Source organism: Enoplosus armatus, chromosome 1, assembly GCF_043641665.1.
Source record: "Enoplosus armatus isolate fEnoArm2 chromosome 1, fEnoArm2.hap1, whole genome shotgun sequence".
Taxonomy (NCBI): Eukaryota; Metazoa; Chordata; class Actinopteri; order Centrarchiformes; family Enoplosidae; genus Enoplosus; species Enoplosus armatus.
The window spans coordinates 25,701,425-25,729,189 of NC_092180.1; the positions used below are offsets into that span (position 1 = coordinate 25,701,425).

General features: G+C 42.3%; 1 protein-coding gene across 2 annotated transcripts; it reads right to left on the minus strand.

The window, feature by feature from the left end:
• Nucleotides 1-183: 183 nt before the first annotated feature.
• On the minus strand, nucleotides 184-27,765 carry rhpn2 (rhophilin, Rho GTPase binding protein 2). Of its 2 annotated transcripts, none has more exons than XM_070904911.1 (15): nucleotides 27,566-27,765; nucleotides 22,762-22,877; nucleotides 18,712-18,840; nucleotides 13,232-13,307; nucleotides 12,272-12,349; nucleotides 11,769-11,893; nucleotides 10,517-10,683; nucleotides 8,699-8,886; nucleotides 8,354-8,510; nucleotides 6,539-6,658; nucleotides 6,155-6,346; nucleotides 5,643-5,689; nucleotides 4,260-4,406; nucleotides 3,271-3,426; nucleotides 184-2,507 (listed from the first exon to the last, which is right to left on the minus strand). In XM_070904911.1, exons 1-15 carry the CDS (start codon nucleotides 27,629-27,631, stop codon nucleotides 2,244-2,246), a joined length of 2,028 nt encoding a protein of 675 aa, XP_070761012.1. In that variant the 5' UTR covers nucleotides 27,632-27,765; the 3' UTR covers nucleotides 184-2,243. The 2 variants fall into 2 exon arrangements, with proteins under 2 accessions (XP_070761012.1, XP_070761005.1); XM_070904904.1 differs by having other exon boundaries at nucleotides 5,613-5,689.

The following is a 27,765-nucleotide window of genomic DNA, read 5'->3' on the forward strand; positions in this document are numbered from 1 at the left end:
GGATTAGGATGTCATGTGATCCCAGTCCAAACTCTGAAAACTCATGAGTGTTGACTTAGTGTGTGTTGGCTCACTGAGGGCTGCGGTTCATTCCAGTCATTCCCAACCTGCTTGGTAGTTTCAACCTATATATATGTGTATATATGTACATATATATATATATTTAAAAAAACATCCAGGAAATGTTTTGTCCCCCTCTTTTATTGAGATTCGAGTTTATACATATGACACAAAGACTTACCAACAAAGCATTCACACCACAGCTATGCAGCACAAAGAGAGAAACAAAGGCAATCTGAAACCAATCTGAAAAACAGGTACCATAACCCTCTGCATATACACAAAGGCATTTAGGATCACTATGCACTATGAATGCATGGAAAGATCTGTTAATTTCAACATCATCTGTGTACACATGCCTCTGTTAGCACACTTAGTTAGCACGTATTAATATGAATTAATTACTGCACATTCTAGTTGTTATACACTTACTGTGACAATTTCCTTTACGATGTAGCATAAATGGCACTTAAGACACCACATTAGGTAAACAGAGCGAGTAAAGAGTGTTACATCTTCTCAGTGTTGCGGTTTAAAAAACATTTACATTAAAATATCTTTACATAGACAAAATGAACCAATATATAAGTTGACCAAAGGATTAAGCAAGGCTAGTAAAATACATTCCTCCAAGAAACCAACCAAGAAATCCAACGTGCAAAAATTCACAACTTGACCATTCACAAACTAGTTCTGAAACCTACAACTTTACAGGTAAATATATATATTTTTGTGTGTATTTTTTTATTACATAAATAATTTGATTATCAAATGTGTATAGGAATCTACTTTGTAGATAAAGATAGTCCAACACTGCAAAGTGTCAGTAAAATGTGGGATGTGACTAGTATTAAGACGGGTGGAGACAAACGGCAGAAAACTGACTGTGGACTTTGATCGAAGTCACTGTGGGGTGACCGTCTGTCCAGGTAGAATGCAGGAAAGTCATCAGTCTGCCCACATTCTTCCCTTCTGGAGACAAAATAATCTTTAACTACATGAAGATTCACATTAAAAGAGAGACACACAGCTCACGCTCTTCTTAGAAATGGACAAACTGCCAGACTGCGCTGATAAAAGAGGGCCAGAACAGGGTAAGATGAGTCAGGATGGTAAATGTTACATCCTGGAATATCAGGGACATGGAGGCATTTTGGTCTGTGGCATAACTGGTACATTAAACAAACCGAAAATACCAATATTTCCATTTACAATGTGTCCAAGGCATGACACTCAGCAGAAACAATAATCCACAAAGGCTGTCTCACAAATACAAAAGTGACAATAATACATAACCAAGGTATATATATGGGATTTTTTTTAGCAGCTTATACAACATTGCATTCATCAAAACTCCCCAGAGAAAAAAAAACAACTGCACAGCACAGTTTGTTTTCCCTCAATCACTGTTTAACATACTGTTTAACATCTACATATCTATTTAGAAAATATATGTATTTCAAACCCCAAAACTGATCAGTATCCACTGATTGCAACAAATACGGTGGCAACGAGAGAATCCTTCACATAGACAGTATGAAACAGTCATGCATTGAGAGCATAACTGCACAGTGCACAGCTACATCAGTACACAATGGAACTAACAAGGGACCGCTTTAGCCACAATAAAATTACCCCCTTGCTTTCAAATAGTAACCGACACTGGGTGTGTTTGTACAACTTTGTTTTCGTCCTTCAATTCCACCGGAGCGTTTCTTCAACAGCTTCTTAACTTAGAAGCCTGTCCCAGTGCTGCGTGTATATACTGTATAGAGACTGGAATGATAACTGGTATGTTTTTCCCACTGTGCAGTTGTACTGTGCTGTACGCATACTGGCATGGTACAGAATGATTTCCCATTATGTTTGGTGTGCAGTCCAGTTCTACTTCAGATACTGAACTGTGCTGGAAAGGCGCCCGTGTACCAACAAAGGCACCTATATACAGTATTTGGCACAGCCACTTTCCAAGGTAGCTGGAAGAAATGTTATCATTACACTGGTGACATACAAGCAACATACACTACTGCTCGGTATTCCAGTGGAAACACCAAAGGGCACTGGTAATGTACCGTAACCATAGCAGGTCCAGTATGGGTACAACACAGTACTGTACACAGCCATACTAGGCTTAATATGCGTACTGCACAAAGCTTGCAGGCAGTAGAAGGTGTGCAGCTAGCTCAGTAGAGGGCGCTGTCGTTGTAAGAGCTGGAGCTGGGGAAGGTGGGACAGGGTTTATTCCAGGGAAGGGCGCCCGAGTGGTCAGCTGTGGGAAGGCTGAGTGTGCTGGCGCTCTTCAGCTTGTTCTTCAGACCCCAGTTGATGAAGGATGACTTCTTGGTTACTTTGCGGGACTTAGGGTTCTTGTCGTCGTCATCATAGGCCAAACAAATCATGGAGTAGGTCTTAGGCAGGTTTCCGCAGAAGGTGGCACTCTTGGTAGGCTGTATGAAGAGATCCATCAATAAGTTAGCACTGAGTAATTTTCTCACTGTTTCAAAGGTATGCAGGATTCTCCTAAAACACAATGTATAGACTCATACAAAAAGAATCCCTCTCAATCATAGCTAATGACCCACTAGAAGTGTGTGGCGGTGGATGTATCTGCAGAGACCCTGCCCTATGCCTGTATTTTCTTAGTTTCTAATCATTTTGCTGTGTTCGGGACGTTTCTGGGAGTCAACCTAGAGAAGAGAGGCCACAGCGAACAGGATGAAGAGTATGCTTTAGCTGCATTCACACAAAATCCAGCAATGCGGTACCCCCGCAGGGAAGTGTGCTAAGGTGCGGCCGTGTTTACCTGTGCTTTAGAACATAACTGCCGTGAAACAATCAGAAAATAACGCTTTCTTTCTCCGATTCACTGCTTTGTTCTCGCTAACGCCACTCCCTCTCTTCAATCACTCTCTAGCTCACTCGACCACCGCTGCTCTCTCTCTCTCTCTCTCTCTCTCTCTATTCTATTGTAAATTTGTTTACTCTCTGGTCAGATTATTCTTTTTTTTAAATCACACTGCTGGAATCTGTTTTTACACTATATGTAGGTCATATCCAAAGAGCTGTTTGTCATGGGGGACTGTACAGACAGGAAACACAAAGGAAAAATCTGATACAAAGACCAATTGTGCTGTCACTATTTGTCAATCAAGAAAACCAGATAAACTACTTTTCTCGCAGCCAATAGGAAGGAAAGTGGACATGGCATACCATTGGAGGGTTGCTGTCCATCATGCTGACCACCTGGATGTCAATCCCCTCCTCGTTCACGTCCTTCAGCAGCCGCATCACGTCACTCACGCCCGACCACTTGCAGTCTGTGTCGCCCACGGCAACAATGTAGTCACCCTCTTTCAGACCCTCAGCCTGGAAAAGACATAAGGAGGAACAGGAGGTTAGAGAGGAGGGCCGGTGAAATGTCCTGATACTGCAGCAGACAGAGTAAATATTTACAGCTGAAGGTTTGTTTGAATGGCAGCCACGTCAGGTTCACCTACTTTCAGGCAGCCAGGATCAGCAGAGAAAACACGGTGGTTTAGTCCCAAACAAAGCTTTTTCTGAAATCTGTCTTTTCTACATGAGCTCAGCTATTTCTGTCTGATAACTTGATCTGTGTTCACCAGTGGCAGGTCAGCAACTCAGACAGTTGAGAATCAGTCAGTTCCAAAATAAATCCAGTTGAATGCAGTATTAAAAGTTCCAAAGAGTTTGGCCCAGTTAGACTTGTGTAATACTACTAATCTGTTTCTGTGCATAGCCTGCAGGGCCTAATAAGAGCCTGCTCTTTGTCAGCACCTCTTAATGAGCTGTCAGACTGCAAAGGATTGCAGAGAGTAAATACTCTCTGATTCTTACTGGCTGTGAAAACAAATCTCCCCCTGGGACAATAAAGTCTAAATCTAATCTTAATTAAATTAGTAGCCGGAGTGGCTGTAGAGGGGGAAAGAGTGCTTTCAAACGTTCCTTGACCCTCAATCCTGTTTAGGTTTCTGGGAATGACTTTAATTTGAATTAATTTGATGATTTAAATGCAGTACAGAACTGTGATAAAAATAAATCTGGATCAAATGGATGACTGTGATGGATTTCCTATCTCAAGCTCATTTCAAGTCTCTGTCAAGTCTACTGGCATACATCGAAACCGAAGGCTGACTGCAAAATCTTCCTTTGTTCCGCCAAAGGTAAAGAAATATACTCACAGCAGCCGGACAGAGGGGGTCCAGCGAAACCACCTGGACTGGTGTTTCTCCTTTCAGGGTGAAGCCCAGGTCTTTGTCTTCTGGGCGGAGTCGTATTGTCCGTGGAGCTGTCCACCGCTGCTTGGCTGAGAAGACTGACAGAGGGCCCTGAGAGGAGACATTGTGGGGATGCTGGGGTTAATATGGCTATAGGTTTTCATGACTATCCTGTAAGGGTTCTAGAGTTCAAAGATTTTGGTGAACGCCTGGGGGAAAACTGTGTCCTTACAGGCTACTTAAACATGATCAAAGTCCACATCTGTGATCTGTTAGAACATCAGTACACATACTGTACGTATACATTCAGGGGGTAAAGTCATGTGGCCACGGAGCATTTTTAAATGATCAATCTCTCTTGCGCCTGCCTCGCTGGCTTTCTGAAATTAGTATGTTTCTTTTTTTTCAGATTTGCACTCTCACCAGGCCGGCCACATTCCTTTTGGAAAGGCATACAATCCTTAGTGCACTCTGTCAACAAAGTCATTCATATGAAAAACATTCTTAACATAATGGACATTATACATTATCTACCATACTGTACGGTTAACGCTGCATGATATGCCTGTGGCTGCAGCGAACAGTTATTCTAATTATCAATCAATTTCAACACATACTTTAATCTTTTAGTTTATATAATGTAAAAACTCAGTTGAATCATCCGGAATCACTAAAGCCAAAGTCTGTCAAACAGACAAAAATACAGTAAATTATAATTATTATTAACCATTGTGACTGTGCTGGATTTAACTTTTCAGTCTCTCATTTCTCTGTGGATCCAAAAGGATTTGAGTATATTTGCAACAGGAACCGGAGAGACCTCCTTACACCTGTTGTCTGGGAATGTCAGTTCTTGACCTCCATACCAATTATTTGCTTGTAAGGTCGTTCCTCTTGAAATTGAAGCCTGTTTTGGGTTTTTTTGTTATAGTAATTGTAAGCGTTTCTCTTGAACAGGTTATTCCAGTTCCAGAGGCACAGGATGCCAGTGCCCCCTTCCAGCCACCAACATGATGAACCAAGCCAGGATCAGAGCACCTCTGTCCATGGTTAGTGTTAGTTTTTGCATTTGTTGCTTTGGATGAAAGTCCAGGAGGCTTTGGAAACAAGACAGGTCAAATGTGCCAAAGCTTCCAGGAGTCTCACCCTTGGTTGGTTGTATTTAGAAATAACACAAATACGCTCTGGGTGTATACTTAAACTAGTACGCTTCCAACATCTCAAACACAAATCCAGAGCCATTTCATGTCATTTGATGAATAAACCAACCACCATGTAAAAGCAGTGTGAGTGGAAGAATATTAGTAACCCACATACCAGCCTCTGGAAGAAGTCGGTGACTTTCACCTTTGTGGTTACGGGAACCTCCATCTCTGCTTTGTGCTCTGTTTTAGCTATGGAAAGAAAGAGGGGAAAAAACAAAACTGTCATTCTACAGTGTTTTCTGCCACAACACAACCACCTTTCAAATGTTGTCCTGCAGAGAGGCGGGCAGGCAGTTAACAGTGTAAACAATACATCATCTGTTCCTGGGAATACATGTCACTTAACACATCTGATTGCAGCAGGTGTGGTATCCAACACAGCGGCCTTTTTACAAACCTCACGAATCAACACACTGGCCCTGCTTGTCACTTGTGAAGCGTTTGTTGTGGTGACACTACGGTGACAAGGTAGTTTCTATGTCAACCACAGAAAGAATAGCTGTCACCCCAGTGACACTTAACGGGGACTCAAATAAACGTTACAGCTCTCAAGTCCTATCTTCTCTTCCCATGTTTACTTGAACAGGATATTTTCATTGGTTGTGGTGTGGTGTGGTGTGGTGTGGTGTTCTCTTCAAAACATCTAAGACTCACAGATGATGTCTGGGGCCTCCGTGTAGTCAGTGAACTCTTCATTTTCGTTTTCACTGTACTTGTTGAGGGAGCGCTGGTGACTGGCTTTTAAAATGTCCTGCAGGACCTCCAGCTTGTTCAAGTGGTGGCACAAACCATAGATCCTCAGAGCCTCCTCATGTCCCAGGATGGCCCGGCGAATGTGTGCTTTACCTGAGGGAAGGACGGAAAATTCGCCACAGGACAGGCAAGGAGAAGTGGACGGGGGAGTGAATGAGTGAATAAGAGAATAAAGAGGAGAGGAAGGGGGCAGAGATGAAAAAGGTAGAGTCAGGTCTGGTGTTGTTGGTACTCTATTGTCTTCCTTTGCCTTCTGCTGTGCTCATCCTCTGAGCTCATTCTTACCAATGCGTTCACGCTCGTCTTTCTTTTTCAGGATGTCCAGGGGAGAGCCTCCCTCAGGAAGGCGATCATAGACCTGCGACAAGGTCTTCTCCTGCTGGTCCTCATCGTCACTGGGACCCACTGAAGACACAGACAAGACATACATTATTGCACACTTTCAACTTTACAAAACTAAAAATGGGCACAGATTCATACATAAAAAAAAAAACTGAACGCATGAATCTGATCTGATTTGCTGACATGTGGCATCTTGAGAGAACAATCGACAGTGATTGTAATAGCTATGTTCAAATTATTTAATAAATTCATCCAAATGCAAATCCTCCCAAAACTCGACGTACTCTTGTAAACTGCCTTGACTCTCCTTCATCTCCTGGTTCACCTGGTTTGAAAAGGTAAATCTAAAGCATCAGAACTTTCCAGGCCTCCCCTGACTCGTATACAGACAGTATAAAGCGTTCAGTTAGCGGTGTTTGTGGTTGATCTGTTTACTACAGCAGTCTTCATTCTGTCCTGTTTGTGGTCCTCTCTCTACAGTCCCGTGGTTAATTGCTCCATTCTCCTCATTCACACAGGAATCTGTTAATGAGCTGCCAAACTGAAGGCCGCTCCGCTCCGCTGTTCCTCTATTCAGTCGTGTCCCATTCATAGCACTGGGTGAAACTATGACCATCCACTGTAAAGCTCAGTGTAATCTGCTGTATTTTGTTCAATTTAGTTTTTGGTTGAATCTCTCCTAAATGACAGCTGTTAACGTAAGAAAAGTGCAACAACAGTGCAAAATGTTAATGCATGGCAGTGGGAAAGTTTTAATTATGGACCCGATAAAAGGCTGGAAATAAATGGATGAATAACTGTTTATTTTTCCAGCTAAATGATAAGTTGTGACGTCTGTAAGATGTCAAAAATAATGACAAGCCATCAAGAACTAAAGCAGTAGTGCAATGCAAAATTAGCAGCAGCACTACTGGAGCTGGTTTTTGTTCCCTCACAAAACATCCTGCCCTTCCTCTCTCTGCCTCACTCGCTCTCTCGGCCACTTGATTATGTAGGCAGCATCAAGAGGCTACATAACTGTAATCCCACTCAATTTCACTCACTCCAGCCATCTCTCTTTTTCCTTCACTCTCACTCTCTGTCCATCCGGCCACTGACTTCCTGGAAAGCCTCTCTTTACCATGGTGTGTGTGTGTGTGTGTGTGTCTCTCTCTCTAAATAGCTGTTATGTAATAGCATTGTGGCTGGCTGTGGTTCAATCCAGCCATCTGACATGACAAACCCAGTGGCCCATACAGCACTTTAAGAGAAGGATCAGGGTTTCCAGGGTGTTCAAAGTCAGGCAGCTAAACTCTTATGACACCAATCCCAGAATTGTTTGTACACCTTTACATTCAACAGCCAGGCTAATGCTGTACAACAAGTTGGTTAAAATGTGTACAGTGGACGTGCAGATGGAGGGGGGTGGAGGTTGTTTATGACTAGAGTGAATAATATAAACTCAACCTGTTTACACAAACGCACTGTGGCAGTCAGTCCGGTGATGTTGTTAAAAGAGAGGAGGGACAATATTTGACTTTGCCACTACAGTTAGAAGATGATTAAACTACTTTGCCTCACAGTGCGTCCGTGAAGAACGCCCCCGTCTCCATTTGCACCTGGTGCGGTGCACACTACATGCAAATGACTGTGAGTCTGACAGTGGTGCTTCTCATGAGCAGGAAAAATAGCCAGATTTTCTAAATTCTAAATTCTGAATTCAGTTCAGCTTTGATTTGTGTGAAAATGATCAACGTCTCTATAAACAACTTGTCTTACATTGGTGGTCTAAGAGCGCTGAGGCTACAAAGAAGTGTGCCATGGAGCGGTAGTGGTTGGTTTTGACTTGTGACATGGTGGACCAGAACAACGGGACATTGTCTTTGATTGGCGTCTGGATCATGGACTGGTGGACTTGGTCGTAGATTTCTGAGACCTGGCAGGAGAAGGAGGACAGAGTCACTGAGAGGACATTGAAAGCACTGATCTGGACAGAAGAGGAATCTGACTGTGGTGACATTTACATTCACTTAAAGTTCAGTATAACCTACCAAGTCCACAGCTGAAGAAAGAATACTGTGCCTATATGACGTGATGACTGTGTGTGCCTTTGCTGTTATTTACCTTTGCAGCCTCCTGGGCCATTTTCATCAGGGAATAGAACTGGTTTCGGATCCCGGGCAGGACAGTCTTCTCAAACAGGCACTCCTGAGCCTGAGCGAGCATCATCCGAATCAACATGCTGAGCATGGCCGGACTCATGTCGTAGCTGGGAGTGTGGGTAAACGTCTCCTTCAGTTGGTTCAGGACACCTGGGGGAGAACAAGTTGGGAGGTTGGGAGGTTCTGTGCCAAACATTTTGGCCCGTGACATTTTAATCAGTTTTACAAAAAAGATGTCATGTTTAAAAGACAAGCATGTCTTGATCCTATTTAGCTCTGTGGAGACAAAAATATTAGTGGGACTCTGCATAGTAAGAGTTTTGAGGCCTGCAGGGAATTAAATCTCTCCACAGTGAAGTCAGGGTTAGCTAATTAACAAGACGCCCATTCACATCCGAAGTCTTAATGATTCTTTCAAAACTCAAATAGTCCATTTGGGAGAGGCAAATAGTTTGCTGGTCCACAAAATGACAGATGGGGCTCTTGAGCTCGTTGGTACATTAACTACTGACTCTCACTTATACAGATGTTTTAAAATGTTCCACACAGAGAGTTAAGTGATTCAGTCATCTACTTCTTCCTTTCCTCTGGCCTGTTGCTGTTACTACACTATCCAGTAAGGGAGAAAAGCTTACTGGATCAATGTCTGTGTGCTTCTTTAAAATTGAGCCAAAACACAAACCTTCTTAAATTAGTTTTTCATGTTCATGGAAGCAATAAGACCATCTGCATTCCAACTGAGAGCGCCTCCCTCTTATTTTACAGATTAAAAAGCTGGCAGCAGAGGGTTGCAGACAACTTAATAACAGAGCACTGCCTCCCTAGTCTTCATCTAAGGTTCTGTCATTGTTGGCTGGCTCCTCCCATCATCTCAGCCTCTTTTGTGTCCCTGGCTCAAAGGCACTGTAGAAGCCCTTCTACAGCTAGCATCCCTGCCTATCACCTCCCAGCTTAGTTTGTTACTGGTCCTTTGCATTGGTGACAATGTTCCTCATAACGGCATAATTGTTTTACTTAGTACAAGCCTAAATTATAGCCATCAAAGCAACATAACCAAAGCCAAGGCCCGTTCAGAGCTGTAATTATACAGCAATACTCCTCATGCTGCCAAGTCATAATTCCATCAAGACTTGTCTGAGCTTCCTGAAACCTCAGAGGGTTGAGAAACCAGTTCATATGATCGGTGCTTCTCTGGAGCTCCGCCACATGACAAGAAGCCAGAGAAACATCGTCATGGAGCAGAAGTCAGAGGGTGGAGACGGGCACATTCTGAAAATCAGACTGCGTGCACACCAGTACGCTTTTTTTTAAACAATACATGGCTTTGTAATGCCATTAGAAAATGTCTGCATGGGGAAAGGGACATTTTCAGTTTGGATAAAGCACTACGCCATACGGTAGTGATGGGCTGATTTACATTTTAGATGTTGAAAAGAACAAAACTATTAAGACAGCCTGTGTTATTATCCATTCTCCTGTCTGTCTTTTTCTTCCTCTCTCTACTTCAATCACTTATTATAGGTGCTCTTTGTGAACGGTTTCTGTGGGAGCAATGGCAGCACTTCAGAAGCTTAGTTACTCCCATTATTTCTCGTTTGAATTACTGAAACCAGATATCACATGGGATCACAGATAAGCCTGGTGTTAAGAAATAAAGAAAGGAATGTTTCTTGTTTGACATCTTTGAAAGTTGGAAATGACACCATAACAACATTTAGGCTAGCGACTAGGCTGGCGAGAGATCTGATTAAACCAGTTTATCACGCCTCTCTCCTCCTACCTGCAGCTTTCTGGAAGGAAGAGATGGCCTCCTCCAGGCCGACTATTGTCTGTCGGTCACTGCGGGTACCGATCTGAGAGTACAGGGCGGCCATGTTAAAGAGGATGCTGGCCTTCTCCAGTGACAGGTTCTGTTGGCATACCGGCACTCCTGTGAAGGAGTCGTACCTGAAGGAAAGGAAAGAAGCTGTCACTACTTATTGTTGTAAAGCAGGAAGAAGCAAAAGCCAAAAAGATAAACAACCTAAGAGATACAACTAGTAATATAGAATATTTGGAGTTTAAAAAAATGTGTTCAGTAGGAATTAAGCAGGCAAATAATATAAGAAGATTCATAAGAATAAAATCCTGTTTGTCACAATGTAACACATATTTTATGTTCTGTATTTCACTGTCTGAATTTAAATCATCTTTAGACTTTCTTCTCTCCTTCTCGTCTAAAGGTTGTAAGGGTTTACGCCTTTAAGCTAATCTTTAAGCTATTGGCTAATCAGCATCTCTGCTGTGTGAATGAATGAAGTGCATTTAGCATGAAGTCAGCAGGGAGTCAGAGCCTTCACTTGGATGCTTTTCAGACACTTTTAGTGCTGGATGTCACAGAATGTCCTCCAAATGAATGAAAATTTGCCCTCACAAACTCCATTAACCAGATTCAGTGTTAGTGATAATCTGATAACATACAAGAAGCTTGCTAAAAAAAAAAACAGTATGTGTGTGCTTCATTCAGACCCCCTTTGCTCACTCTTGAGTTTAAAATATCTATGCAGGGCATAACCAAACCCAAAAGCTGTGATCAAACCAGTCCTTTCTATTTATCTCTCCTGTGAGCCGAAGCACAGCCTGCTGTCTTCTGGCAGAGATACACTAGCTGATCCACGGATTTACAGAAGTGACAGAACATGACTGAGCCTTTGCTGTTTAAGCTCAGGCTTTGGAGAACCCTGGTGTAGGGGCTCATGGCAGCTAGATTAAAGAGCTTTTTTCCTGTTTTATCGCTGCTGTAATCTCACCTGTTGCCTTTCTGTCTAAAGGTTAGGAAGTTATGGCAATATTTATGTTATTTCTTTTGAAAACCTTTGCAGCAGTTGTTTGTTTTATTTTGTCCACATTTTAACAATATCTTATGAAGAATTTCATGAAGTACATTTTGATAATTGCTCTTGAAGATTGGTTTATTGTCAGTATAGCCATTTGTCCATTGCCATGTTTTAATTGGTGCTAATTAGTAATAATTGGTATTAATTGTTGTGTACCAGGTGAAGAAGATGCCAGTCTGGCGGGTTGGTGAGAAGAATCGGCTCTCCATCAGAGGAAGATGGCTGGAGTATTTTGCCAGAAGGTCCACCCCAGCCTCATTTCGACTTGGCGTTCTGCAAGCCTAGGACATGACAAGAAAGAGACGTGATTCAGTCTGCAATAATGGAGAACTTGGTGTCTAGCTTCACTTTTATGTACTGAGGTTTTCAGATATCCACCTCTGAAAATTGTGCCACTACATGAATACAATGGAGGTAAATAAAAAAAAAATGTTTAATTGCTCTTTAAATTTACATTGGAAAAACAGTTTGCGATTTGAGTTAACCAACCCTTTAACTCATTCATGGTGCTTTGTGTGGTAGAACATGTTAAAACCCCTTTAAAATACACTGTGAGTGTTCATGAGCACATTATGAATCTGAAACTAATTACTATGGGGACCACTGGTGTAAAAAAGCCACATATCAGAAGCGGATAGCATATAATGTCAGATCACTACCTGTCGCAGGTCCATCAGGTCAGCAATCTCGTCTTCATAACTGTTCCCGTCTTCACTGTAGTGCTCCAAGATGAAGTCCTGTCAGAAACAAATACAGCTCAACATCACAATACAATATTTTTCTCCGGGGCTTAACCGCGTGACCTTCTCAGTTAACGGCGGGCGGCCTCTCTCAAAAACTAGTCCTCTCTGTCCCATCATTCTTAACTGTACACGGAAGACGAGGCCAGTGAGAGCTGTCAATCTGTCAGAGCCAGCCAGAGGTAGGAGACACAAGAGGAGTGTCAATAAGTAGAGCAGCATTAAGATCATGAAGTCAGAACACCTCTCATGATGCCTGCCAGCAAACCAGAACAGGATGCCACGCACTGTAAATGTGCCATCATGACATTTGCGAGAGTTGCTTCCCCCGCATTAGGACATAGCTACGTGACAATTCTATGAGTCTCAATAACTGCTGACCCACTTCGGTTAGTGAGACGCATATTTTTGGGCCCATGTGATGTTCCTGAATGAATAAATGGCAAACATAATGCAGTAGCACGTGTACAGGGCGCAGACAATGTGACCTACTTCATGAAAGGAGACTTTAAGTTTGCAGTAACAAAATCCTTATTGAAAACACTGCCCTCCAATGTGGGTCATATTCTAATAATAAATAAATCTGTTAGACATAAAGCCTGTGTTTATGCTGTTAGGACGTTTGAGAGCCCCAATCTCGTGACCTCTCCGGAGCTCAGTGACATGTCAGTTGTTTTAGCATTAAACCTACTGTTTAAGCTCCTTTATATTTTACCTTGTGTAGCTTGAAAATTACCTATTTGTTCCAAAGCATAATTAAAGCTATATCACATTTACTTTAAGTCAAAATGTCTGCATTACATGGACAATTCCAAATGTCAACTATTTATACACGTTAGCTGCATCAAGGAGGGGATGGTGTAGTTGTTGCTTTTGTACCTTGAATAGAGTGGAGAAGTCGACTTCTTTTGTCTCCTTCAGACCCAGAGCAATGAGGGGGATGTTGGCTGTTTCCCTGTAAGCAAAAGGTAAGAAGGTAACAAGACTTTACATACAAAAAGGACAATGCAGTGCTTATCAGATTCACAAACGATTAATGTGTGCTAGGTCGAACAGAAAGCACATAAATATCCACCATAAGTCTACTGATACATTGATGGTGAAAAGCAGGCACAAGATATCCAACGACAAGAAACTCCCTTTGACCACAGACCAAGCCCTGTTAGGGATATCTCGTCAATAACACAGTGAGATTATTAGTAAATAATAATATGTACAGTGCCAGGAACAGCTTGATCACACCAACGACAGCTTTGAGAAAGTTTATATAGTAGTCTAATCTTTGGCGTAGTTTTACAGAGGGGAAATCGGGATTAGGCAGATGGTGCTGTAAGCACACACTGTAGGGAGTTAGGATTTAAAGGTGAATGGGGCCCCCACGTCTCCTTGTACTGTAAATCCACACAACTCTCTGCTGATGAATCATTCTGGAGTAGCAGCCCTGCTTCAGTAATGCCAACGATTCTTTGCTTTACCTTTTATTAAACAGTAAATAGAGGCTGCCACAAAACACCAGGTCTTTCTTTCTTTCTGATTTCACCTGTCACTGTCATGGTTAAGAGTTTTTCTGGTTGTATAAACCTGGAGGTCCTTGCTGCTGACAGATGGAAAGCAGGTTCAGCTTGTTATCGGAGTTGAGGATATATAACCTGACAGATACCTGCGGCTGATCAGACTAGAGTCTATAAAAACCAAAACCCTCCCCCTACTGAAAGCAGGAGAATGAGGTGTTACTAGATAAATGACCCTTTTTAAAAACAAGCTTTGGTTGCTTCTGGATTTGTGAGGCATTTAGGTTATTCAAAACAACTTCCAATGAGGGCAACAGTAGCACACACTTCAGTTCCAACATGAACAGCATTAACAAGTCGCCATGATGTTGTAATTTGAATCAGGACTCTTTCCATCAAAGGGAACAGAGATGAGGTACAGCCTTTTCACTGCACAGTACGTCAAAACCACAGGGTTCGGAAAAACAACTCCTCACACTCATTCATCACTTGATGATAAGGCAGCATTCCTCTGGCACACTGGCTCTGTGAATCACAGTAAACCTCATTCATCAGTAACACTGACAGAGCAAGATAGAGGCTGCAGTGTAATCCATTAGTACTTGCAGATGAGATCACTCTGGTCTTTTCTCTGGTTTGGCAGAGCGAGGGGCATGGGGGGGGGGGGGGGGGGGGGGGTCTGCAGGGAATCTGAAATGTTAAAAGCCTCCCAGAAGCCCACTCCCCCTCCCTGCACACATACACACACCTTCCTACCCATCGCGTAAGTGCCAGTGTGCGAGACATGGAACAGACGACTGCCTGGCAGAGCAGTCAAGCGAAGCTCTGGTTTTAGCTACGGAGAACACAGCACAACTTAAACTCTTTACTAAATATCAAGCAAGTCACAAACTTGGACGGATCTCCCACTAGATAATAAGAGAAAGATATGGGAGTCTGTTTCAAAGGAATTGCGACACATTTTAGGAAGTACTGTGTGCGCTTATTTGCTTTCTTGCCCAGAGCTACATGAGAAGATTTATGTCCTTCTCAGCGGTGGGAAACTGCGGGCCTGGCTCTGTCCAAAGGTATAAAAACAAAAACCTACCAGCACCTCTGAAGCTCACTATATCCTGGTTGTTTAATCCGTACAAAAACATTGTGGGCAAAGCCAGGCTAGCTGTTTCCTGCTTCCAGTCTTTGTGAGAAGCTAAGCCAGCCATCTCCCGACTGTTAGCTTCATATTAAAGAGAGTGGTATCCCAAAATGTCAAACTCTTGCTTTAAAGATGACATTTGTAACTGCACAAAAACAACATCATCCTAATCCAAAGAAAGTGTTTTGACATCAATGCAAACAATATCTGTAAGCATATGCAAAGTATTCATTTCATGATGATAAACCATTTCCCCCCGATTTATTATTGTTATTCATTATTAGATCATTATAAGGACCCAGTTGTCAGAGGTTGCAAAAGCTGAGCGTCTCATCTCTCTAAAGTAATCTCAGATAAGTGCAAATGATTCTTTCCAAAGTTAATGAAGCAGTTTACTATCACTTCTGCTAAGCTGATTCAGAAGGTCTTTGAGAAAGTTCAGTTTTTTGTCCAGGTCAAGAACATTACACAGAGGAGCTGAACAAACTCTGACGACATCACAAACCACAGCACCTAAGTTCTATACTGTGAGTGACACTGACGGACTATCACACTCATACATGTATATAACAAGCACAATGTTCAGCAAAGTCTTATGAATCCTTGTTGTATTTGATCTATTATTTGATAAGATTGGCAGGAATACAGTGATTAGCTGTTTTTTTTTCATGGGGTGGTTCAAGGAGGTCATGAACTACATGCACGGCACGTGTTCTGCACCAGTCACATGTATGTGCTTTCTGCTATGCATTACCTCATGTCAAAACCAGCTGAATCTGGTCTGAGTGAGAAATAACCTCAGACAAACTATTCAGAGGACGGTGGACTGGTGGGAAAAGCCTAGAAAGGCGAGGAGAAGTTTTTGTTTCCGAACTTAAGACTGAGGTAGTGTTTCAGGCTGAGAGGAGGAGGCTAACTCTCCATTGTGGCTGTACAGCGTCCTCCCACTGAGACACCTGCTCAGAAACGGCAGGAGAAGACTTTCTCAACATATCCAATATTCCCTTGTACATGTTACCTGCACACCTGTATGTGTAGCCTTTTGTAGATCTGGCAGTGTGAGTGTGATGGTGTGAACATTCTGCACGTGTTTCATGTCTTTTAAATAGATACACAATGGTGAGCAGGCGATGGTAGTCTCACAGCATGCCTATTGTTCGTGGACGGAGCAGTGAGCAGGTGTTTCTCTAAGAGCCGGACAAGGAGGCTGAGGGGAAGCCTGGAGGCTGAATGTTCCCGTGTGACAAAGGACACTTGGGCCGAAACACTGAACCAAGAGGCAGCTGTTGAATTTTGAGGATGTCTAAGGAGGAGGTTGTTTCTTTGAGCAGGACACAAAAAATATTTGCCTCTCTGAATTCCTGAGGAAATCTATCTTCTAACCAACCTACACGGGGAGCTCTGCCTGTCTAAGAAGATATTTGATGGTTTAGGTTAAAGCCTTCTGTTCCTTCCAGCACTGAGACCTTGTACGCAAAACAAACTAGACTGGGAGTGCCACTGATAGTCAGGGTTTTATGAGGTCATCTGCAGATTTATGTCAGAATTTTAAAGAAAACCCCAACTATGTCTGTAGCTCATTAAAAACCCCTGCTAAATGTTTTTAGAATGAAAAAACAGCCTGATGGTGGCAGCTTGGTACTTGGTAAAAAAACGTGTAAGATTTCTGTCAATGACCCTCAGAGTTGTAACCATAGTTACCACCATACAACACCCCGGCCCCCACAATCTCCCCACCTTTCTCATCACTTTATTGCTCTGTTGTGATTTGTTGTCAAGGGCAACATGGCATCCTCTACAGAAGTGTGTGCGTGTGTGTGTGTGTGTTTTGGTTTGTGTATACATGGCAATTCTTTCATGTATTTGTGTATTTTTAATGTGTGGAGTACACATGCTTGTGGTGCATATGCATATGGTATTGCCTCATGTGCACTTGTGTGAATGTGTAGTGCAGGTTTAGTGTGTTTAGCATGTGTACAGTGTGTTCGTGTGTGTGTGTGTCTGGGCAGATGGTTTATGGAGGTCTCAAGTGTTCTTAATAAGAAGCAGACATGCTTCAATCTTAGAGCCTTTAAATCATCCCTTTTATTTTTTAGTGTTATATGTTCATAATGGAAAACCTTTATAGCGTTCAGGTCATGATTTATTGTCTCTAAAATTGAGACCCAGGCACTGGAGTGTTTGAATCATAGATAGCTTTAAACCTATGTGGTTATTTTGTCAGTGGGCGTCATGTTAAGAAATGTGGTAGAAGCTATTCAGCTACACAGCACAGACAAATGCCCATTTTCAAATAACATATCTGTCACCACTGTCATTTCCATATCACAAGTCCTTTGTGTATTACTAAAGCTTACTTGACACGTGACTGAAACAATGTGTGTCTCCTCATGACATACATACTGTATTTTCATCCACACCCTATAAACTTAGAAGAACCTAAAAGAAAATACCAGAACCTTTCACTGTCGCTCACACACACACACACACACACACACACACACACACACACACACACCCCATCATCAGACTGACTGAGAGAGGCCTTGTACTGGATGCTTATCTAAGTTTGCATACACGTTCAGCTCATCGTTTCCTTGTTGCTCCGTGCATTGTGTCCCAAAAACCAGCTGGTCCAGCTGAACAACAACAAACTCTTGTGCTTTGTCTCCGTGTTTTTCTATTTGTCTCTCTCTTCCTCCACACACCCCTTTTATGTGCTCCTCTATCATTAACTCTCTTTCATCTAGGAGAGAGCATGACGACTTAACCAGAGTGTCAGAGCCAGATCAGTCTCGTGTTTGCTGCCAATCAACACCGCATGTCTGTGTCTGTCTTCTTTTACTTTTGTATTAATAGCAAGTCTAGATCTCCAGATTGGGGACTTATTTGCATACTGAGATCACGTTGACCAGTCTTCACTTCTGCAGGTTTGGGAAATAAAAATTAGGATCAGATTTTGGTTATGGTTAAAATTATACAGAAAGGAGTTTCGGTGAGTGGTGACCTTATTATGAGACAACAGGACTGGTGCCAAAGTTATTTGTCGACATTGAAAAGCTCTGGCTTAACATGCAATGTATTTAACAGCCTCATTACAGGCAGTTAGCATGAAAGGAAACGTGTAATTCATCTGAAAATTGTAAGTAATAACATTCTATTGCCTGCAAATGTATTGCTACTGATGACAAAACCGCAGCCTCTTTCAATGATGAAGTCAACTGTGAAGCAGCAGAGCAAAATGTTAGCGTGGCTAACAAACAAGCCCACAAAATAAATTGCAGTCTCACAACTTATATATGTTACAATCTATCTATAATTTTGGCGTCATGATTGTCCACACTGTAATTTTACTAAGTGGGTCTATTCTGTGCACACGACATCCATTTCCTGTCTGTCCGTCCTGGGAGAGGGATCCCTCCTCTGTTGCTCTCCCTGAGGTTTCCTCCACTTCTCCCTGTAAAGGTTTTTCCTCAACCAAATCAGAGGGTTTGTATGCTGTTCAGACTGTTAAGCCCCTTGAGGCAAATTTGTGATTTGTGATATCGGGCTATAAAAATACAATTTACTTGACTTGACTTGAAGATCTTCTGCTGTTGACATGTTATTTCCTTGTTGAATTTTATGTCCATTTCACAGATGCCCTAAACAAGCCTTTAAATAATGCTTGCCACTTAGTAGAATCAGTAGTAGTAAATAAGTATTGTACTCACTGGGTGTTCTGGTAGACCTCCACAGAGCTGTTGAGTCCTTCCAGCTGTCCCATCAGCAGCTGCAGGTTGGAGTTGACGTAGCTCAACTCCAACAGAACCATCTCTTTAACCTTGTTGTTAGATGTAGCCCTGCACACAAGAGAGTCGGAGAGATGCAGAGAAACAATATATGAAAAGACATAAAAAGTGAGACATAAAAGTCATTAAACATTTGAAATAAAGAGATGGGAAAGAAAAGAAATAGAAAAGAGAAGAACTATCAGCCTTGTCATTACCCACTCTAACGTAGCCAAACTTTCCTGCAGCTGATTATTAAAACAAGCACGCCTCCCCTGGTATTCTGGACCACAGACCTGTGTCACTGTGCCCTGCTGTGCACTTGATTTACTCTCCACACAACAGCTTAACCAAGATCTGTGAATCACAGTCGCGATCCCTGTGTAGTTCAGAAGCACGTTCCCATGGAGAAATCATTCTTTTAAATAAAATTCACCGTCACACAACAAATATCTTATGGTACACAATTGGTCAGAGGTCCACATTTCAATATTACTATTTTTGGAAGCGAAAATGTTCGATACGTGTAGCACGCACATGTTTGTGTTGAGGCGAGGAAGATCAGAGTATGTGTGTGCATGTGTGTGTACACAAGGGGTTAGGGCTCACTGCACAGTAGAGATAAGATTGTAATAATACCTTTGAGGGGTGTATGTGTGGTAGCATACAAAGACAATGTGGCTGGATCTTTTGTAAAGCACAATTTATGGTGCATTGTCAGTTTATGCGATTTACATGCATCCGTGATGATACAACACACGCGCACACACACACACACACACACACACACACACCTCAGTGGTCTCATCTTATCCTTGTCTCGGTTTTACAGTGAATCCTAACCTATTCTCTGTCGCCACACATACCCACATGTACACAACCCCGCCCCGCCTCCAGTCTAGAGATGTTTCCTTAATGTCAATCTGAGCCTGAGGATGTGATTTTAAACAAGAAAGGTGAGACATGAAGAAGCAGGCAGGAGTTTAAAAAAAAAAAAAAACAGTTAAGCTGAAGGTTAAAGAGCTGAAATTACAAAAACTAGGTTTTAACCAACATAGTCTTGGCTGGGTGATTTTGTATTGATCATTTATTTTCTTCCGTTTGAACATTTTCATAAAAATATTCCAAAAGTTACAACTTAAACAAAGTTTGTTACACATATATAAAAGGTGGTCTAAGAAATAACAAACCCCTATCATTATATGTTGGGAAACAGTGGTCATGACCATTCATGACCCAAACTCTTACATTAAGAAAGAAAGTGGCATATAGGAGGCCCTGTTGAGTTGCATTATTGGAAATGTAGGATCCTGTGTTTTTTTTAACTTGACCCACATTCTGGACTCAAAGTCAGGACATGTTAGCCTCTGCTGCTTCCCCAAAGTCAGAGACACGGGGTCCACACAAGGTCCACTACTAAATTCAATGGTGTACTACATATATGTTGACGTGTTGATTTTTGGAGTTTTGTTTTTCCCCTGTCTCTGTCAATCTTTTTCTCTCTTCACAGTGAGAGAAGAAGAGAATGGAAGAGAGGAGAACTGGTTAGACCAGACTAACTCCACCTGTTGCTGCTAGAGAGAGGAATGCAGAACAATAGAGAAGGAAAAAAACTAAACACACACAGCGTACGCAACATGAACAGGATCTTAATATGCTGCTATTTGGTAATATTTTCCTTGAAAAGAGCCGTACCTGGGCTCAAACCTACATGACAACTTTCTGCAACGTTTTGTTTTTTGATGAGAATATATTTTTTGACATGACAATCCAGGTGGATGACCAAGTACGTAGGGTAGCTATGGCAACCCAGTTATACACTCTCCCACACACAGATGGAAGATCACAGGTAGAACTACAGTCAGACTGCGTTTGATTTAAGGCCTTAAAAATAAAGCTGAGAGCATACCTTAAACTCAAAAATGCATCCAGGCTGTTCTCTGTGCTGCAGCTGGCCTGGCAAACACACTCACACACACACATACACACACACACACACGGACAGAGTCCACTTGCCCCTGGCCTTGGCTGGGCAGACTATGTGAAGTACTAGAGGAATGTGGAGGCTTCTGAGACTGACAGTAGGCTTGGACAGGCCTAATAGACACATACACATAAACTAACACACACACACATACACACACACACACACACAGCGGTATCCTCCCTCGCCAGACTAATCTTAGCACGAACGGAAAGAGAGCTGATTCGGGAATCCCAGTGGGAGATGTTGAGGCTACACTCTGTCAGAGGAAAGGTGCATCGTTTTACCTTTTGTTTCTTTAGACTCGTGGAGATACCACAAGACAGCAGACCCTTACAGTTCACGAAACTTAACACCATCCCAACTGTCCTGAGACACATTATCCTCGCCAAAACAGAAAGTACTGCACAATCTAATGCAATCCAGTACAATGAGCCTGCGATAAACACTACTTTTATGAAACTTATGATGTTCCATTTCTGTTAACACTTCAGTGTCAGAGAGCTGTTGGTTTTCAAGGCTGTCGTTTTTCCTCAAGTTTTCTTGTAGATTGACTACTTGTAAAAAGTCCCCTTATTTTACAGGTGCCTGTATATCACAATATATTCCTGAAAAGGCACAAGAATTGAACATAAAAAAGGCTTATGTTATAGTCTTATATTTGGCTGACACTGGTATGGAAGGATGATTAAGCTGCCAGTATGCTTCACCAGAGCAGCTTGTCAGGTGGTTGAATTCCAGTGTCTAATTAGTGGGGGCTGCGTCCGACATTATCTGTAACTTTCCAAAACCAACAATCCCACATTCACACCCACTTCACACCGTGATTGGCTAGCTGCAAGGTGATGAAGGAGCCGGTGGTTTCAGCTTCCCTCTCAAGCTCTCTCTTCTCGGTCTTTGCACAACTATTTCTGCCACTTTTCACGTGTGCAACATGAGCAACACTATGAATGTCTTCCAGGATTGACTGTCTGAAAATGTGCGTTATTGCTATATTTAAACGATTATTGCGTCTTCCCCCTCTCTATGATGGTCGGCATTTCATTCAACCAATCCCAAAAGCTATAAACACTTGACAACACTGACTTCGGACAACACATTGTAGCATCTAACTCGGCCCTTAAGCAAAGCATGATGATTGCTTTACTAAGTGCTATTCACCATGTTGTCCAAATATATGTAAATGCATCTCACCGGAAATTCGGCCATTCAATCCTATAAAAACTGGTATTTCAGCAAGAAGAAGACATTTCTCTATTTATTTTCAGAATCCCAGAGAATGGAGACACACAATGAGAGCTGAGACCCTACGACACATCTTTTAGCTCTCCTGACATATGATAAGACAACAGCAACTTTTCTTAGTCACAGAAGAAAAAGTCTTTCCTGTGCCGTACATACTGTACCTGCACAGGCCAGAGGCCAACAAAAGTAAAAACACCCGCATCCTATCAAAACTCATGACAGGAAACATCACACTTTTGGAGCCTATAATCAAAACACAAAGGCTCAGCAAAACATTTTCCTGGGGTTTCTTCTAAGCCACATGTCACAGTAGCTCTTTGTTTTCAGGGTACATGGAATGCTCCTCTTCAAGATTGTTCTCACCCAATATCATCTGCCCCCCTTTGTTGTTTTAAATCTCGCCAAGAATTCATGACAACTCATGACAGAATGATGACAGACCAACTGGAGTTTACTAGAGGTCACCACAGTGACATAACTGACTAACAATACAGACGATACATGTGTGACTGGCGCTAGCAGAGAGAGATAAATTTAGCTACTTATGTATGCAGAACTACTGTCATGCAGAACTGGGTTTACATTTGTGTATTTTTGTGTGAGTTCAAACCATCCTGCCCTTTGTTCTGTTCAATACGCACGTTTCAGAATGATTCAATCTTCCCACTAAAAAAAGATCCACTTTGTGGGGAATTGATAAATTAAGCTGACAAACAGATGTATAGTATGTATTATCATCATCAGATCATCAGTTTTGCTCTTACTTCAGCAGGTTCTCAGCTCCAGCCCTCATCCTCATCTGTTTGATGATCTGCTGGTTCAGACTGGCTCGCTTATTCTGCAGCTTGCTTCGTCCAGTCTGGGAGAACGGGTTACAACCCTGAGGCAAGGAGATGAGAAAAAACATGTCAGCAGAAGATACTATCTCATTAAAATGTGAAGAAAAATATTGCAATGATTTGGTTGGTAACAATCATAAAATAGATCCTCAATTCCCTTCAAGTCACTCAAACTCTTTTATCTCTTTTAACTTTCTCTATATTTATTTATACCAGGTCAGTCCCTAGACCTTTTTTCCCATAACAGATTGTAGCTGTACAACCATGAACAGTGGTTGTAGCAAGTGACCCCTCAGTCTACTGAACAAGCATCTTTGTTCTTGTGCAGAACGTTCAGAAAAAACAGGTTCACTGTCCGTAAAAGTTTCACCACTTTGTTCTGAAATGTTTTACCCAGATACGTCAATTCACTACAGCAGGGCTGGCAAGATATTATTTGGTCAAGAAACGTTTCGATGACATCAACATTTTTAGACATTTGGCTTTAAAATACATTTTTACTTTATCTTTACTCCCTGACGTAACAATAAAAATAAATCTAGGCTGGGCGTGGAAAGAGCTGCACCCTGTTAAACTGTACTCAACTCAAACACATGCTCTCACTCTCTGTATTTACACCCAACGGCCTGTAAATGGCTGTGCTGTGTGTCCTTGTCCCTATCACAACCACAAGTGTCCCAGCCTTACTGAGTCAACAGGCTGTCACTCACACCAGTACAGATAAACTGGCCTAAGACATTCATACGGTCTGACTCACAGCACAGCAGAGGTGTGTTCTGTACTCTACTTTGGACGGCAAAACACAGCATGATGCACAGAGACCAGTCAGCTCAGTAAAACCAGTTAGTTTACAGTCCTCAACTTGTGACACTTGTGTTATTTCTGACTAAGTCTGAGGTCAGCAGCAGAATGGGTTTCAGTTTCTACATTAGCAACATCAAGGTAAAGAGTAAGAAGTCAAAATCTCCATTTTCTCTATTTTGAATTCTCATTTCCCCTGCACTGCAGTCAAGGTCACTTGGTGGCCAGACAGCCACCTGGCTCCCCCGATACACATGGGGTCACCTGACATCAAGGAGATTCACCAGGAGGGCAAAACACACAAGAGGTTCACACCATCCCTCTGATCTCCACCTCACTAGAGCTGCGACAAGGATATAATCGCTCTATAACCACACCACTGTAGTCACTTGTGTGTTCCTGTACAAACACTTCAGTGACCTGAGAGTGTAATGATTAACCATTTACACAAATGAAAGCCTCGTTAATTACATAGCGGAGCCGCATCGAGTCTGTCCGGGGCCGTGGCGCGGCAGGACATAGCAGCAGCTATTCTTAGAATGACAGCAGGGTGAGGACGTTAGCGTACGTCTGGAGAGGGCGTGGACTTACGTACGCTGTCACGTCAATCATTACATCAAAAGCGGGGTTGTATGTGTGCGGACAAGGGAGTGGCTAGTGGTTGATAGTAACCATAGCAGTATGTTCTGTGTCCATGTTTAATAAGCAGTATACTATGAAACTTCAACTCATGCTTGCATTCCAAAGTGATGATGGTCCTGATCCTGCATAGCAAAACTACTCCGATCAGCTGGTCAGTGACATCTTGTCTCATCATCTGGAATTAAAGTGAATCCATACAACTGATGGTTTGGTATCACACCTCAACTTCTGGTGAGCTTAGTTAGAGAGAGTATGACTTTTGTGTATTGGATTGTCCTGGAAGTGTCTACTTTAGATCTGCAGCTTGTCTGTCTGTCTGTCTGTCTGTCTGTCTGTCTTAATGCCTGAAAAAGGTCATTCTTAACCTTCATAGAACTCACTTCATTTAATTAAGCACTGACAAAAAAAGGTAAGAAGTAATGACTGTCACCTCCCAACACAGACCATTTGGATGAAAACTTGGTCAGCATCATATCGAGTGACACATGGAACTGAGCCCCTATCTCTGGCTTTGCTCTTGCCTTGCCTGACCCCCTGAACCCCTCCTACCAACTGGCCAACTCAAACAGTGCAGCTTTTCTCTACGAGCATACAAAATACTTCATTAGAGCAAAACGCAAAGACGGTCCTGTCCATTATCATATCCATCAAACGGTTGTATAACCAAGGCTTCATAAAGAACATGTAGAGCAATGGTTCATGGGATAGTTGGTTTATACAACTGGTGATTAAGACTGGTAACCAATAGAGGCTACAGCCACAAATCAGTTTTGGCCGCATAACGGACTCACAATTGCGCGTTCGGCGTATAAATACATCGAGTGTATCTCAAAATTCACGCCTCTTCATGATGAAGTGAATGTCATGAATTCATGTAAGTTTGAATCCACTCCAATTACGGTGGGGGCGCTTTTACAGATTGCTCAGAAGGTGGTGCGCTTTCTTCAGTCAAAAGTAAGACATCTTTATAATGAGTGGACTACTGAAAGAGACAATATTTGATCCCAGCCGCGTCTCTCATTTGTCTTTTTCCAAAACAAACCCTGCTGAGGGAATCTAAGTGTGTCTCCAAGTCGAGGGAGCTCGTCTGGTTTGTGAACCAGGACACATGTTGTCAATTTGTGTCTGTGGTCTGGCTGAAGGACGGCCTAGGGCCAGATGTTACGTCAATGCTCTCGTTGGCCGAGGAGGACGAGGAGAAGAAACATGCCGATTCGGCTTTTTGTTCTGCCATCTTTCCATCCTGCTAGCCGTCCAGTCGGCCCCCAGCCAGCTGGAGGTGAAACAGTGGATGGCTGGGAAGGAAGCCCTGAACCACAGCAGCTCCCCGGAGCATCGGTCAAACCCAGTGAGGCCTTGTAAATCATTAAACTAATTTTCACCCAAGAGGGGCGCAAAAAAATGGTAGCAAAGATCTTCTTGGCTTCATTTGGTTAAAATTTGACCAGAAAGTTTCCAAATTGCAAATCTCTTTAACGTGACCAAATAAGAGTGCAGAACTCATTGCTTTGTGGTTTCTGTGAATGTGCAAGTCTTTTTATACTGAGAAGGGCTTCTGCAATGAAAGTAGAGACTCCTGAGACAAAGGAAATGTAGAGAGAGTGAGAACGACAGTAGGATGAGTTTGGCTCCATAATGTGTGTTACAGGAATAAAGGAAACAGTTTGTGATTGAGGTATTAGGCTCCACAGTCTCCCATCATGTCCTGTAGCAGTAGCAGACCCTGGCTCCCACTGACCTTTTTATAGACACAGGAAGTGCAGCACAGAGCCTAAATCCAGACAGCGTTCAGAGGGGGATTCGGGGGGATTGAAAGACACAAAGGCCCTGTTCAGATGCCCATCTAAACAAGCTTGTCTATAAAAACACTCCAGTTGAGGACACTAGCGCAAATGTGGAGGAATGAGACACGGCCCGCAGCACGGCAGACAGGGAACTCGATAAAAACACATTAGATAATCTCTCAACCACAGCCGAGTGCCTTTCTCATAGCCTCGATCTAGATAAAACTCACAGCTCTTGAAAATGTTACTGTCGCAGGTACATGAAGCGCAAAACTGGTTGGAGAGGTTTCTCTGCTGGCCCTGATGCAGTGACTGCGTGAATCTCTCTTAATTATTAGCATTATAGAATGATAGCTCACCAGCTAATTAGCATGATGAACAGGTTTCCACAACAAATACAGGCAGGGAAAATTCTCCTCTTATCTGAGGAACAGTTTAGATAACTTCACATTTACATTTCAATCATTAGGCTGATGCTGTTATCCAGAGTACCTCCCATGGGTGCAACTGTAAGATACAGTCAATCAACAAAAAGGTCAAAGGTCAGGGCTTTAATGGTCTTACAGTGTTCCCTTAAACACAACTTTCATTTGTTATGAAGAAATAAGAAAATTAATTAAAACAGAGCTATTATTTTACTCAGTTTTACCTGATGAAATCTAAGAACAACACTGGTCTGCCAAAATGATCTAAGGGCAGGAGGCTAATCTGCTCCAAACAAAGCTTTGGGGGGTATTCCTCGTCCACAACACGTCCTATTAAGTGTCAATCACCGCCACACCTCTGACAACCAGCAGGGAACTGATGGTGTTAATCATGGGATGTGGGGTCACTGCCCTTTCAGTCTCTCTCACTATCAGTAACTGCAGGAGATGCAGCTATTCTTGGAGTAACACACACACACACACACACACACACACTCTCTCTCTCTCTCTGACAGCTGGAGCTGGCAGTGCTGTGGTTTCTGCTGCTGTTAGTGACACATCAGGTGCTGCAGTATTTGTTGTACTACATTTAAAACAGAATTTAAGACTTTCAAAATAAAATGTAATTTCCAAAATGTATATCACTTTAAGTTTTCTCCATTTGGTGTTTTACATATCCCTTTGATTTGTTTAATGTTTTACTGTATCTAATACACATACAATATACATTCCATTGTTTGTTTTCCAAATAATAGCTCTGATAATAAATAATAGCTTTAAACAGTTATGCAGCGAGTAAAAATGACAATATGTTTATATCTAGGAAGGGGGTCGGGGGCAACTAGTTGTATATAAAATATGTGCCGTTAAAAGCCTGTCGTATTCTACATTCGCAATGAATTGCGAAACAGTCAGTGAAAACATCCACATTTTAAGCAATATACATGTCAGACAGTAAGCCGACACTAGCCTAAGCTAAAGTCATTATGTGCCCATTTCTAACAGTAAAAGTGTGCGCTGGCATCTCCCTCTGTGTGTGCATTACACAGCAGACGGATATACAGAAACAACCCTCACCTTTCCGAAGCGACTGCTGTCTCCTCCGCCGGTTTTGATGCCGTTTTGTAAAAGAGTGTCCGCCATCCTGAAAGCTCGGACTCTGAGAAGTTCAGAGAGGAAAACAACTGAATTAAAAAAAATAAAAATAAACTTTTTTTTTAAAAAAAAAAAAACCCCGTAGGCTGTTAAAACCAGAGCGCTGCTGTTCAACAGGTGAG